The sequence below is a fragment of the Mesoplodon bidens genome (assembly GCF_964165515.1).
Source record: "Mesoplodon bidens genome assembly, chromosome: 6".
Lineage (NCBI taxonomy): Eukaryota > Metazoa > Chordata > Mammalia > Artiodactyla > Ziphiidae > Mesoplodon > Mesoplodon bidens.
The window spans coordinates 2,424,198-2,437,011 of record NC_138162.1 but is presented as its reverse complement, the minus strand read 5'-3'; the positions used below and the strand labels follow the sequence as shown (position 1 = coordinate 2,437,011).

General features: G+C 57.8%; 1 protein-coding gene across 2 annotated transcripts in view; it reads left to right on the top strand.

Moving 5' to 3' along the window:
• SARDH (sarcosine dehydrogenase) overlaps window positions 1-12,311 on the top strand; it is a 65,278-nt gene extending 52,967 nt beyond the window's left edge. The window contains exons 20-23 of one of the 2 annotated variants that reach the window (XM_081237107.1): window positions 4,805-4,967; window positions 5,538-5,706; window positions 8,386-8,521; window positions 10,949-12,311. In XM_081237107.1, the coding sequence (XP_081093233.1) occupies window positions 4,805-4,967; window positions 5,538-5,706; window positions 8,386-8,521; window positions 10,949-11,074 (594 nt within the window). In that variant the 3' untranslated portion in view covers window positions 11,075-12,311. The remainder of the gene's footprint in view (window positions 1-4,804; window positions 4,968-5,537; window positions 5,707-8,385; window positions 8,522-10,948) is intronic. The other variant, XM_081237108.1, reaches the window with a different exon arrangement.
• Window positions 12,312-12,814: the final 503 nt, after the last annotated feature.

The window sequence follows — 12,814 nt, the reverse complement described above, 5'->3', positions numbered from 1 at the left end:
AGGGGGCCCAGCTGGCAGGTGGCTCTTTCTGGCTTTAGAAGCAATTTCTTCCTTTGTGGGCCAGCCGGCCAGAAGCACAGTGGCCACTGCAAAGATGGGCACTGGCCAAGCCCTGTTGATTCCTGAGTGGTCACCCCAGGTGGGCCAAGCAGAAAAGGGCATTGCTCCCAGCAGGGCCTCACACAAGGTCCTGTTCCAGCATTTATTTGCAGAGCTAAGTTTGTCTGCTGATAACAGGATGCTTGTTGCCCGGGACGCACATGACCAGACCAGCTCCTTCTCTACCCTTCAGTTCTTTTGCATATGTACCCAGAAGTGGGATTGCTGGACATATGGTAGTTCTAGTTTTAATTTTTTGAGGAATCACCATACTGTTTTTCCTAACAGTTACACTATTTTACATCCCCCCCAACTGTGCCCCAAGGGTTCCAATTCCTTCACATTCTCGCCAACACTGATTATTTTCTGTGTTTTCTTTCAAATAGGAGCCATGCTAATGGGTTTGAAATCATATTTCATTGTGGTTTTCATTTACATTTCCCTAATGTTTAGTGATATTGCCCATCTTTTCATATGCTTGTTGGCCATTTGTATATCATCTTTGGTGAAACGTCTGTTCACGTTCTTAATTCATTTCTTAATCAGGTTGTTTTGTTTTTGCTGAGTTGTAGGAGTTCTTTATATAGTCTGGATATTAACCCTTTATCGGATACATGATTTGTAAATGTTTTCTCCCATTCTGTAGGTTGCCTTCTCACTGTTGGCTGTGTCCTTTGATGCACAGAAATTTTTACGTTTGCTGGAGTCCCATTTAATTATTTTTGCTTTTTGTTGCCTGTGCTTTTCGTATCATATTCGAGAAATCACTGCCAAGTCCAGTGTCACGAAGTTTTCCTCTATGTTTTCTTCTAGGGGTTTTACAGTCTGAGGTCTCACATTTAGGTCTTTAATCCAGTTTGAGTTAATGTTTATATATGGTGTAAGATAAAGTTCAGTTTTTCCGTCACTATTTGTTGAAGAGACTGTCCTTTCCCCACGGAACAGTCTTGGATCCCTTGTTAAGGGTCACTGGGCATTTACATGAGGGTTTATTTCTGGGCTCTCTTTTCTATTCCGTTGATTTGTTTGTCTGATTTTTTGCTGTACCACGCTGTTTTGATGTGGTAGCTTTGTAATAAGTTTTGAAATCAGGAAGTGAGTCTTTCAGCCTTGTTCTTTTCCAGGATTGTTTGGCTATTCGAGGTCACCCATATGACTGTTAAGGTGAATTTTTCTATTTCTGCAAAAAAATGCCACTGGGATTTTGATAGAGATTGTACTGAATCTGTAGATCGTTTGGGTAGCATTGATATCTTGAGGACATGAGATGTCTTTCCATTTATTTGTGTAATGAAAGAACTTTCATTTCTTTCGGCAACGTTTTATAGTTCTCAGCATGCAAGTCTTTCACCACCTTAGCCAGGTTTCTTCCTAGGGATTTTATTTTTTTTCATGTGATTGTAAACAGATCTTTTTCTAATTCCCTGTTCAGATTGTCCACTGTTCGGGTATAGAAAGGCAGCCAGTTTTGCACGTTGATTTTATATCCTGCAACCTTGCTGACTTGGTTTGCTGGTTCTAACAGTATCGGGGGAGTCTTTGGGGTCTGAAAAGGTTTAAACAAAACCTGGTTTAAGGCCCTTCCTGATGACCTTCCACAATTCTGTGGCCCCGTCCACTGCCCATGGCTCCCAGAGCAGTGTGGGGCTGTTTTGAAGGGGAGTTTGCCTCAGTTTGGGGCTTGCTTCCTAAAGTCCATCCAAGCCCACGTTGACTGTCAGATGACTGTGTACCAGGAACCAGCTTCCCATGAACTTGATGCTCACCCCATTTATCAGAGGGGGGCACTGAGGCTGGGAGAGGCCAGCCCGTGGGTCTGGCTGACCCTGAGCCCATGTTGCAGACGTTCTTATTTTCAGCCCTTCCCTTCAGTACGTGTCCTCTCTCAGAAGAAATGAGAGAGAACAACTCCACTGTTTCAGTGGAGAAAAAAAAACACAAGGTGTCTCAAGAACCAATGACGCTGGCAACTTAGAAAGTCACCTAGGAATCCCCAAACCCTTCCCCTCACTTTGCCAGAAAGCACAGGTCTGTCCATCTGTGCCTGTTTTCCCCCTTCACTCAGGAAGTATTAATTCAGCCCGTCTGTGTGCTGGGGTGTGATGGAGACCAGCCAGCCTCCTGGCCTCGCCGGGCTCCTGGGAGCTGGGGAAGGGGCTGGGGGTAGCTCCATCCCACCCGTGAATTCATTCAAGAGCCTGACTTAACTGGGGGGCTGTATGTCTGATAAGACCGGCGATCCTGGGGCCGTGAATGGGTGAGCTTTAAAAATGATTTTTTTCCTGTTCAAAATGAGATTGGCTTTGAGCCCTGAGCTCCTCCGTGGGCTGTCTAAAATTAGAAGCCCGTTGACAAGGCAGGGGAGCAGGGAAATGTCAACAGTACATTTTCTGTGTCAATTTTGAGTTTTTTGAGAGGCCCGGGCAAATGGCAACTCAGAGCAAATTTGTGCTCTTTCAAAACTTCCCGAATCCAGCCCCTCGGTGGCAGTGTGATTGAAGTGTCAGATTTATAAGGCGCTGGTTCCGTGGTCGGCAGAGTGGCCCCCACTCTCCTTCTGCTCAGATATTATCCTGGCAGGAGCTGCACTGGGCAGCCCTTTGGGCTCACAGCAGTAATGATACCAGGTCCTCCGTCTCCATGAGCTCTGTGACTTGCTGCACCCTCCCTGTCCCTTTTGTGAGCTGGACAGTCCCATGCTTGGGCCTTGCACATGGGGACGCTGAGGGTTCAAGTATTTGCCCGAAGGCTGGAAGCAGCCGCCAGGTGCTGGGTGCGTGAGTGACGTGCCACCAAACCAGCCGTGCAGGAAAAGTCAGGCTACCGGGCCAGGCGTGCCCCCAGCCTGTTTGTGGCCTCCATGTGGCTGCTGGGCCAGTACACAGTGGTGAGGGACACACATGCCCAGAGACCAGCTGTCCCCACGTCAGTGCTGTGTGTGCTCAGGCCAAGCAGGGAGGCCCTGTTTCTGTATCATCCCCAGGATGTTTTCCACAGCGGTCCCCATCACCGCGTGGGGTGAGGAGCGTCCGATGAAGTGCTTTGCCCGTGGACACTCCATAAACATCTCTGTCACTTCCGTGGAGTTTGGGGGCCCATGGTCCCTCTCCTGGCCTGTGGGACCCAACCCTCGACAGTGGCTTTCACGGTCAAATGTCCGCAGCCGGATGACAAGGCCCTTCCAGCCCCACCAGCCGGCCTTTCTCTCCTGTTCCCGCCCTCCCAAATCTGCTCCAGCTTCCACTTGCCTGGCAAGCCCATCCGAGAGAGCAAACTCTGCTCAAGAGTCCAGCCTGGTCCGTCCCTCCCAGCAGAGTCCTTGCTCCCCAGCATGTGCCCACCCAGGGCCTGGTAGCCGTAAAGCTGTCTTGGGCTTCTGGCTAAGTCCTTCTAAGATTCGAGGCCTGGGGGGCAGAGCCTGTGTCTGTCTTCAGATCCCAGCACTTGACCGAGGCCCACGAGACCAGGGGGCGATCAGGATACTCGCCCAATACCCGGCTGTTCCCCCTCGACGCCTCTCAACCCGCCAATTGCATCCACCGCAGCTCACAAGCCGTGCGGCTGACTCACCATTCTGCTTCGTGGACCCACACCAGAGCTTCCTAAGACAGACAAAGCCAGGCCCCTGACCCCACTTATAGACAGGGAAATCGAGGCCAAAGGGAGGCCAACAGGCTTGCCCAAGTCACTGCGGTGATTGAATGGTGGCCCCCAAAACACATGTCCATGTCCCCACCCCGGACCTGGGAATGGGACCTTGGAAATAGGGTCTCTGCAGTTGTGATTAAGGCAGAGGATCTCAGGATGAGACCATCCTGGCTTAGGGTGGGGCTCATCCCAACGGCAAGTGTCCTGATGGAGACGAGGAGACACAGACACAGAGGACAGTGAGCCCGAGGTCGGGATGACGCAGCCAGGAGCGCCTGGGGCCTCCAGAGGGAGCGTGGCCCTGCCCACACCTTGCTTGTGGACTTCGGGCCTCCAGAACGGGGAGAGAGCACACTTCTGTGGTTTTAACTCCCCGGGTTTGTAGTCATTGGTTACAGAGGCCCAAGGGCATTCCTGCAGTCACTTAGGAGAAGAGCTGTGGCCTGGGAACCACATGTCCACTTTCTCCCACCCCCACAACGACACCCCTTCCTTTTAAAGATTTCCAGGGACTTCCCTGGTGGCGCAGTGGTTAAGAATCCACCTGCCAATGCAGGGGACATGGGTACGAGCCCTGGTCCGGGCAGATCCCACGTGCCACGGAACAGCTAAGCCCATGCGCCTCAGCTACTGAGCCTGTGCTGTAGAGCCTGCGAGCCACAGCTACTGAGCCTGCGTGCCACAACTACTGAAGCCCGCGCGCCTAGAGCCCGTGCTCTGCAACAAGAGAAGCCACAGCAATGAGAAGCCCGTGCACCGCAACGAAGAGTAGCCCCCGCTCGCCGCAACTAGAGAAAGCCCGTGTGCAGTAACAAAGACCCAACGCAGCCAAAAATCAATCAATCAATCAACGTATTAAAAAAAACAAAAACATTTCCAGAGTGCTCCTGAGGCCTCTCCTCAGGACCCCCCATTTCTTGGGGCCAGAGGCCAGTGGCCTGGGCCCAGGGCCGGCTAATAATGATGACGGTAGGAAGTGTCCACCAGTAAGTGGTGGCTGGACCTTGACTCAGTCGTCTGACCCTGGCCCACGTCTGAGCTGTGACTTGTCCCCCAGGTCCGGGCCATGAGGCTGTCCTTCGTTGGGGAGCTGGGCTGGGAGCTGCACATCCCGAGGTTGTCCTGCCTGCCCGTGTACCAGGCTGTGGTGGCAGCAGGGGCCAAGCACGGCCTCGTCAATGCCGGGTACCGGGCCATCGACTCCCTGAGCATCGAGAAAGGTGTGTGCAGGGTCTGGACACCACGGTGGGCTGCCTGAGCCACGTTCACTGGAGGCAGAGAGGCTGTTACCCCCACCTCTGGCCCCGTGATCCTTCCAGCCCCACTGTGCTCCCCCTTCCCCCAACCTTTGCCGTCTCCCCAAATCCCCTTTGCCGCCCACGAACCGGGTCCTCCACGCAGGCCCGGGGATGGTGCTCGCATCTCTTGACACCAGCACTCTTGAGGGCAGGGGTGCTCTCCCAGGTAGGGGCGGGCGGGGGCCAGAGCTGGATTTGGATGTAGCACCAAGTTTCCCAGAAAGAGCTGGAGAACTTCGGAGCAGGAAGGGGCCCTCAGTGCTGCCCCTCACAGCCCCCTCCCCAGGGCCCCCAGCCTGACAGCACGGGTGCCACAGTGCTGATGGGCTCGTCCAGGGGACCTACTACGATCGAGGATGCCCCCCGCCCCAGGAGGCCCAGGTCATGGAGTTTCTAGGGTGGGCACGTGGGCTGGGGCAGGCGCCCACGTGTGTCTCGCGAAGAGCGTGTGTCTGCCTCTGCTGGCGCTGACCCCGTCGTCTCCCCACCCAGGCTACCGGCACTGGCACGCCGACCTGCGGCCTGACGACAGCCCCCTGGAAGCAGGTTTGGCCTTCACCTGCAAGCTCAAGTCCACCATCCCCTTCCTGGGGCGCGAGGCCCTGGAGAAGCAGCGGGTCAAGGGCCTCTGCCGGCGCCTGGTGGGCTTCACCGTGGACGAGTGAGTACCCCTGGGGCCAGGGCTGCCAGAAGTGACTGCCGCAGACAAGCAGGCTTCTGGGTTCCTCCCCTCGAGCTGCCTGGTGTGACGCTCCCCCACGGGCCAGGCACCCTCTCCCAGAACTCCCACCGCAGCCCCATTATAGGTGAGGAGGCTGGGTCCATGCCGGGCCTGACTCCGGAGCCAACGCTGCAAACTCAGATCCCGCCAGGGCCGGGCAGGGTGCACACCAGGCCCGGGGCCGGTGCTGGTCAGCAGGGAGTAAAGAGGGCGGCACTCATCAGACGCAGATTTTATTTTATTTTATTTTGGCCACGCCATGCGCTAGCAGTGTCTTAGTTCCCCAACCAGGGATTGAACCCACGCCCTCGGCAGTGAGTTCGCAGAGTCCTAACCACTGGACCACCAGGGAATTCCCTCAAACACAGATTTTAAAAGTGAAAGGCCCTGGGCTTCCCTGGTGGCGCAGTGGTTGAGAGTCCGCCTGCCGATGCAGGGGACACGGGTTCGTGCCCCGCTGGGAGGATCCCACGTGCCGCGGAGCGGCTGGGCCCGTGAGCCAAGGCCACTGGGCCTGCGCGTCCGGAGCCTGTGCTCCACAATGGGAGAGGCCACAGCAGTGAGAGGTCCGTGTACCGCAAAAAAAAAAAAAAAAAAGTGAAAGGCCCTGCCAACCCAAGCCAGCTCTGTGGGAGGCTCCAGACCGAGGGCCTCGAGCTGGCTGCCCGTCACGGTCCTGCCACGTCCCACTGTGTCCTCATTAGGGCCTCCCCACAGCCCGGGAGGGGGGACCGTGGAGGGAAGGGCCAGGCTGGGGCCACCAGCCCCACTTGCAGATGGAGACCGTGGGGGCCAAGGGACAGAGTAGCTCTCGCCCGGGCACGTGGCAGAGGCGGGAGGAGAGCCCTGTGGAGGGGCCTGATCCCTTCTCCCCCACCTCCCCTGGGGCAGCTTTTGAGCGTGTCACCCTTACATGCTCGGAGCTGAGCCCACATTGTCCCTGGGTCCCGGGTGCTGGCACTGGAAGACATAGATGGTGTGACACGGAGTCTGAATAGCAACCGTCTCCAGGGCGGCGGGCGTCTCTGGGCTTCGTTGATTTGGAGCTGACAGCCAGCCGTCAAAGGTGCCACTTCTCCCAGATTTGGAACCTTCAAAGCAAGTGTTGAGAGTGCCCAGGGGAGGGGGGCGGAGGGAGAGCAGAGCTGGGGGTTGTCATCGTCCTGCGGCTTCTCCCTGGGTTCCCATCAGGCCGCCTCTCCGCCTGATTCCTTGTCCATCTCCCGGGGAGCAGCTCAGCTCTGGTTTGGGGTGCAGATAGAGCAGGGGTCCGCCAAGGCCTTCTGACGCCTGGCCCTCCAGGAAGCGCCCGCAACTTCAGACAGCACCGGCCACAGCCTGGCTCTCCCCACTTGTGGGTTCCCTGCCGGGCTGCAGAATCCACCCAATGCCGTGGCCTGGCCGGTCCCAGGCCTGAGGAGAGACCCGGCCCGGGCGCCAGCTGGGGAGTCACAGAGAACTCCCGCTGCTTTTGCTCTGGGGCCCTGGGCGAGGCAGGTGGCCTCTCTGAGGCTGTCCCCTCCCATGGACGTGGCACCCCAGTAGGACTGGGTGAGACCAAAGGAGATAAGAACGTGCTTACAAAGCCTCCTTCCATCCCACCTTCATCCACTGGACCCGTGGGGCCCAGACCTTTTCCTCCTGGTCTCTGAACTGGGCAGCACCCCAGATCCTGTGCAGGCTCTTTTCCTCAGTGTAGGGTTCACCCAGTTCCAGTTACCGTAACTAGGCCCAGCTGTGCCCCACTCGCCGCCGGGCATGGTCCTCAGCACCCGCCCCGGGGACTCACGGGGCCACGCGGCACTTGCTGCCTCCCCAGGGCCCAGCACAGTCCTCGCAGGTGCAATTCACAGGAGGGGCACATCTGCCAAGATCTGCACCAGACGATCCGGTGCTGGCGTTTCTGTGACTGTAGTTTAATCTTCTCTTGGTTTTCTATTTTGAATTTTCAAAACTTTTACAGCGAGCATTGTACCTTATGTATACAGAAAAGCACTTTTAATAGATGATGCAGCGCACTGTAGAAAAAGGAGACCCATCAGAGTAAAACAAGTCATATGACAGTTTTTAAAAAAATTATTATTATTATTAATTTTTTTTTTTTGCGGTACGCAGGCCTCTCACTGTTGTGGCCTCTCCCGTTGCGGAGCACAGGCTCCGGACGCGCAGGCTCAGCAGCCATGGCTCACGGGCCCAGCCGCTACGCTGCATGTAGGATCTTCCCGGACTGGGGCACGAACCCGTGTCTCCTGCATCGGCAGGCGGACTCCAACCACTGTGCCACCAGGGAAGCCCCGTATGACAGTTTTAAACTGATCAGAAGTCAAATGGAAAAGAAATCTCAAGATGGGCCTCTTCCAAATCTGTGGGGCCTGTCCCTAGAGACACAAAAGTCAGATCCTGTTTTTGGTGTTTTCTGTTCATTCATTTATTTGCTCGGATCCTGTGCCATGGCATCCCCGGGGGCCCGGCGCTGGGCACAGGGGCTCATAGCAGACCAGCCCTGCGGCGTGGAGCCCGTGGTCTGGCGGGCGCGGCCCCTCTCTCCTCGACCAGGCAAAGCATGGGAGTTTCCCCTCCGGGGACTCTGGGGTCCCAGCCGTCTATTGTTTCTTCCAGGAAAGTGCCCATGTTCGGCCTGGAGGCCATCTGGAGAAACGGCCAGGTGGTGGGCCACGTCCGGAGGGCCGACTTTGGGTTCAGCATCGACAAGACTCTGGCCTACGGCTACATCCGGGACCCCAGCGGCGGGCCGGTGAGTCCCACTCCCCAGCACTGTCACCGGGAGCCCCGGGTCCTCTCAGGCTCCACACCAGCACCCCTGCCCCGCACCTTGAGTGTGCTGGGCGTGCAGGGGACCAGAGCACAGTGAGGTGACTGACTGATGGGGCTGTGTCCCTGGGCAGAGTCGGAGCTCCTTCCAGATTTTCTCTCTGAAAGAATCTGATTTTGGAAGCTCCAAGCTTCTCCTGGTCAGGAAGAGGCTCTGGGCTGGGCTAACGCCCGCTGCTCCCTGAAGCTGGAGACCCCGTGTGCGTGCAAATGGTTGTGTGCACACACATCAGTGTACACACGCATATACCCGCATGTGCGCACACGTACTGGCACACGTGCACACAGACACACGCGCGCAGTCACATTTGGGAAACTTGACAATGAGACAGAAGGGGCAGCTTGTTCTGGGTGGAGAAAATCTAAACATTTTGCCCAAACAATCATTTGTAAACCCAAATAATCCCCCACCGAGCACGGATGTCACCGTCCGTACTGGCGGGGGAGTGAGGGCAGAGGCAGGGCCCGTAGAGGGCCCCCAGGGGTCTGAGCCCCGGGAGGGGTGCAAAGCTCATGCCGGGCTGGCTGGGTGGTGTGACGCGAGTGGTGGGGCGAGCTCATTGTCATCGGTGGCACCTTTATGGCTTCACCTGCTTGCTTCCCTGGAGTCGTGCACCAGCCCCCTGACGGCAGAGAAAGAGGCCCCAAGAGGCTCTGACGTCGGGGCAGGGATGCCTATCCAGCTGGGCCTTCCGGCCTCCCCTGCCCCGACAGTCTCTGGGCTGCAGCCCCCCACCTCCCCCCACTGAGGCTCCAGGTTGGGGGAGGCACTTGGAAGCAGCAGCATGGAGGGGGCAGGAGAAGAGTCAGACCAGCCCTGGCAGAGGTGCAGGGGCGGGCCAGGCCTGCTGGCAGACCCAAGGTGGGAGGGGCCAGGCTGCGGTGGTGTCTGAGCAGGCTGCATCCGCAGTGGGCTGGGAGGCTCAGGACACAGGCTCGGCCTCAGTAGCTTTGGCGCTCTGCCCTGGACTGGACTGGCGACCTTGGACAAGGGCGTCTCTCTGAGCCTCGGTTTCCTCATCTGTAAAATGGGGACATTATTCCCACCTGCCTCACAGGCTGTCTAAAGATCTTTGCTCTGAGTGGAGCCTTAATAAGCACAGTTGTGATGAAGGGCTTGCCATGGCTGGTGATGACGTTTTGCGGTGACAAAGGACTCTGACACCCCAGATATGGAGCCCTGGGTCCCAGCTGAAGCTCTGTGTCCATTTGCCCCATGCAAGGGTAGGGGTGGGTGCAGGCCTAGTCACCTCTTCTTTCAAAGAACAATAATTCTTGCTTTTTCTGCTTGGTCAGGTTGGCTTTCTAATTAATATGACCGAGGAAGGAACACTTATACCTACCCAGACAGGTGGCCCAGGGTACCCGGGTTTGACCAGTGCAGGGCCAGGGCCGGCTCAGGCTGGCTTGTAAGAGCCGACTGTGTCCACCTCTTCCCAACCCCGCCATCAGGGATGTCCAGTGTGTTTATACCATGGAAATGGGCAAATGCCACAATCAGGCCTCCCCCATCCCCCAACCCTTTCCCCTCCCTTGAGAGCTGGTTGTTAAACATTTACCAGCACAGCAGCAGGGTAACCAAGACTCCTTTGTAAAATAGGAAAACTGCCCTTGAAAGGAAAGGCTCTGGACGTGGGGGCAGAATTGGTGGCCTCCGGGGTGTTTATTAGTAAGGACTACGCCCCAGCTCTGGGCAAGCCAGTCCTTCAGATGTCTGAAGGCACCAGTGGTCTCTGCCACCTGCCTCTGGGCCCAGTGCGGGCAGCGTGGAGCTTTGAGCCCGGCCAGTGCCCACCACGGCTCAGAAGCCTGGTCTAGAAACCGCTTCATTCCAACACTGCAGTCACGTAAAAAGCCTCGTCTGTTTGGGGTATTTTTTCCGTCCAACCCTGTGCTGCCGAGAGAGGTCATTTAACAACCCGAGCAGAACCCCTCCGTGAGGCCCGGCCCTGGGTGTATTCTCTGCACCAGGAGAACGGGATCCCGCCCTGGGCCAGCCCACCCGGCCTCTGCCCGCCACTGCCCTGCGTGTCCAGGTCATGCTCCGGTTCCCAGGGACCTGCAGTTCCAGGGTGGAGGGATGCTGCCCTGCGGGAGAAATCTCACTGACTGCCAGACCTCAGCTCTGCTGGACCCCAGGTGGTCAAATCCAACTCGGGTACGCAGGGACACGGAATCTACCTGCTCAGGGCAGCCCCTCGGCTCAGGGAAGACCCTCAGCATGGCGATGGGTTTGCCCGCAGGAGGGACGTGAGGCCGAGGCAGCTGGCCCCGTCCCAAGAGGCAGGTAGCATGAGCCCAGCACCCACTGGGTGACGAGTGACCGAGGCCCCTCCTCTTCGGCTACTAGGTCTCACTGGACTTCGTGAAGAGTGGAGAGTACGCCCTGGAGAGGATGGGGGTGACCTACCCGGCCCAGGCTCACCTCAAGTCTCCCTTCGATCCCGACAACAAGAGGATGAAGGGAATCTACTGAGGGGCCGGGGGCAGGGCCTCAGCCGGTCCGGAGGCCAGCGGACCCTGGCCAGAGCTTGGGCTCCCCCTGCCCTCAGCCGAGGCCTGCGAACCATACCCCCCCAAACAGATGCAAACTGAGAGGGTGGAAAGAGGACCCAGAAGGCCCGTTCTGTGGTCACTGACCAAAGGGTGGTCTCGAGTTCACCCACACCCTAAAAAAGCCACCCATAACCCCTTAGGCTCAGGGACCACACCTGTAGCCCTTGAGAGCTTCTGCGAGAGCACTTAGGAAACACTCGATAAGGCCCGTGTCAAAGCAGGGAGGCAGGGAGCTTTACCCTGGGTTCCTATCCCTGAGGCAGCCTTGGAGAGTTGTAAGGTGTGTCCGGAACTGGGGACAGTGTGGGGATTGATTAGTACTGTCTGCCTCAGGCGCAGTAGGGAAGGCAGAGAGCGTGTGTGCCAGACGGGCATGGTCCCTGAGGTCAGGGTTGGCAGAATGGTCTCGTTCCCAGATCCCAGGAAGGGTGGGGGGTGGGTCCAGAAAGGAAGCTCTTCCTGCCTTGACCTCTCAGTTCTTCACACGGGAAAGCCTTCTGAGAGTTCCCAGCCCTGAAAGCGGTGCCAGAAGCAGGGGCTGGCAGGGGTCTCAGATCAGCACCCACCCTCATCTGTGCAGAAGCTCCCTCTCCTGGCTTGGTTTCCCCGAGAGCCCCTCGCTGTCTAGGTCTGGAGAGGAAGGCATGCTGCTGGGTGAGAACCTGGCAGAATCCTCCTGCTGGGTGGGTGCCTCCTGTCCTTACTCTTTGATTAGGACTGAGCTCTGGTCCTGGTCTCCCACTCTTCCGGCCCCCTGGGGATGGGCCTCGCACAGGCCCCTGAAAGGGGGTGAGTCCCCTGCTCCCTTCGTGGGGCTTCCAGAACTGTCCTCCGTGCATCAGGAGGAACCCTGCCACCCTGCCTCCCTGCCAGGATGGGGGCCAGCCCAGGGCCCAGGCAGCTGCCACAAAGCTGCACCACGCTGCTGTGCCCCAGTGAGCCTGGCCCCGTGGGGAGCAGGGGTGGCAGATGCCCAGGGGACAGGGAGGACGAGGCTCCCGCAGACACAGGCAGGAAGCCACGTGGTGACTGAGGTGCAGGCAGTCCCTGGAGGGCCCAGGCTGCTTTCAGAGGCGCACACACCACTCAGCCCCACTGCGGACGGGGTCGGAACAGGTCAGGCTAATAAAGTCAAGGCCATGGGAAGACGTTTGGGTTTCGGATGACCTTTGTAGAGATAATTTGGCCCCCTCACCAGACTGCAAGCTGGGGGGTGGGGACCTTTGTCTTTCCCAAGCCTCAGGCAAAGGAACGTCTGCAGCCCCCCGCCTGCTCACAGACGGGCCTGGGGAAACCCGAGTGGACCCCGTAGGGCCAGCGGAGGAGAGGAGGGTAGCTGGCTTCCCAGATGGCCTGGGCTGCTTCCCCGGGCCCTGTGGTTTGGCCATGGACCTCTGGACGGGGCCTGTGCATGTATTCATTCCACAGCCGTCCTTGGGGGGAGGCCTGGGACGAGGGAGGTCAGGCCCAGGTTCCAGCCCGACTCCTGCCCCAGGGCTTGAACCTGGAAACACAAACGTTCACTCTCGCCTTCCCTGTTTGTGTTTGCTCCTCTGCTGGGGAGAAATGGCTCCGGCCCCTCTGGAAAGGGCACTGGGTCACCGACACAAGAGGGGCTGTCACGGGCCGCCCCCCAGCTCACCTGCTTGATCCTGCAGCT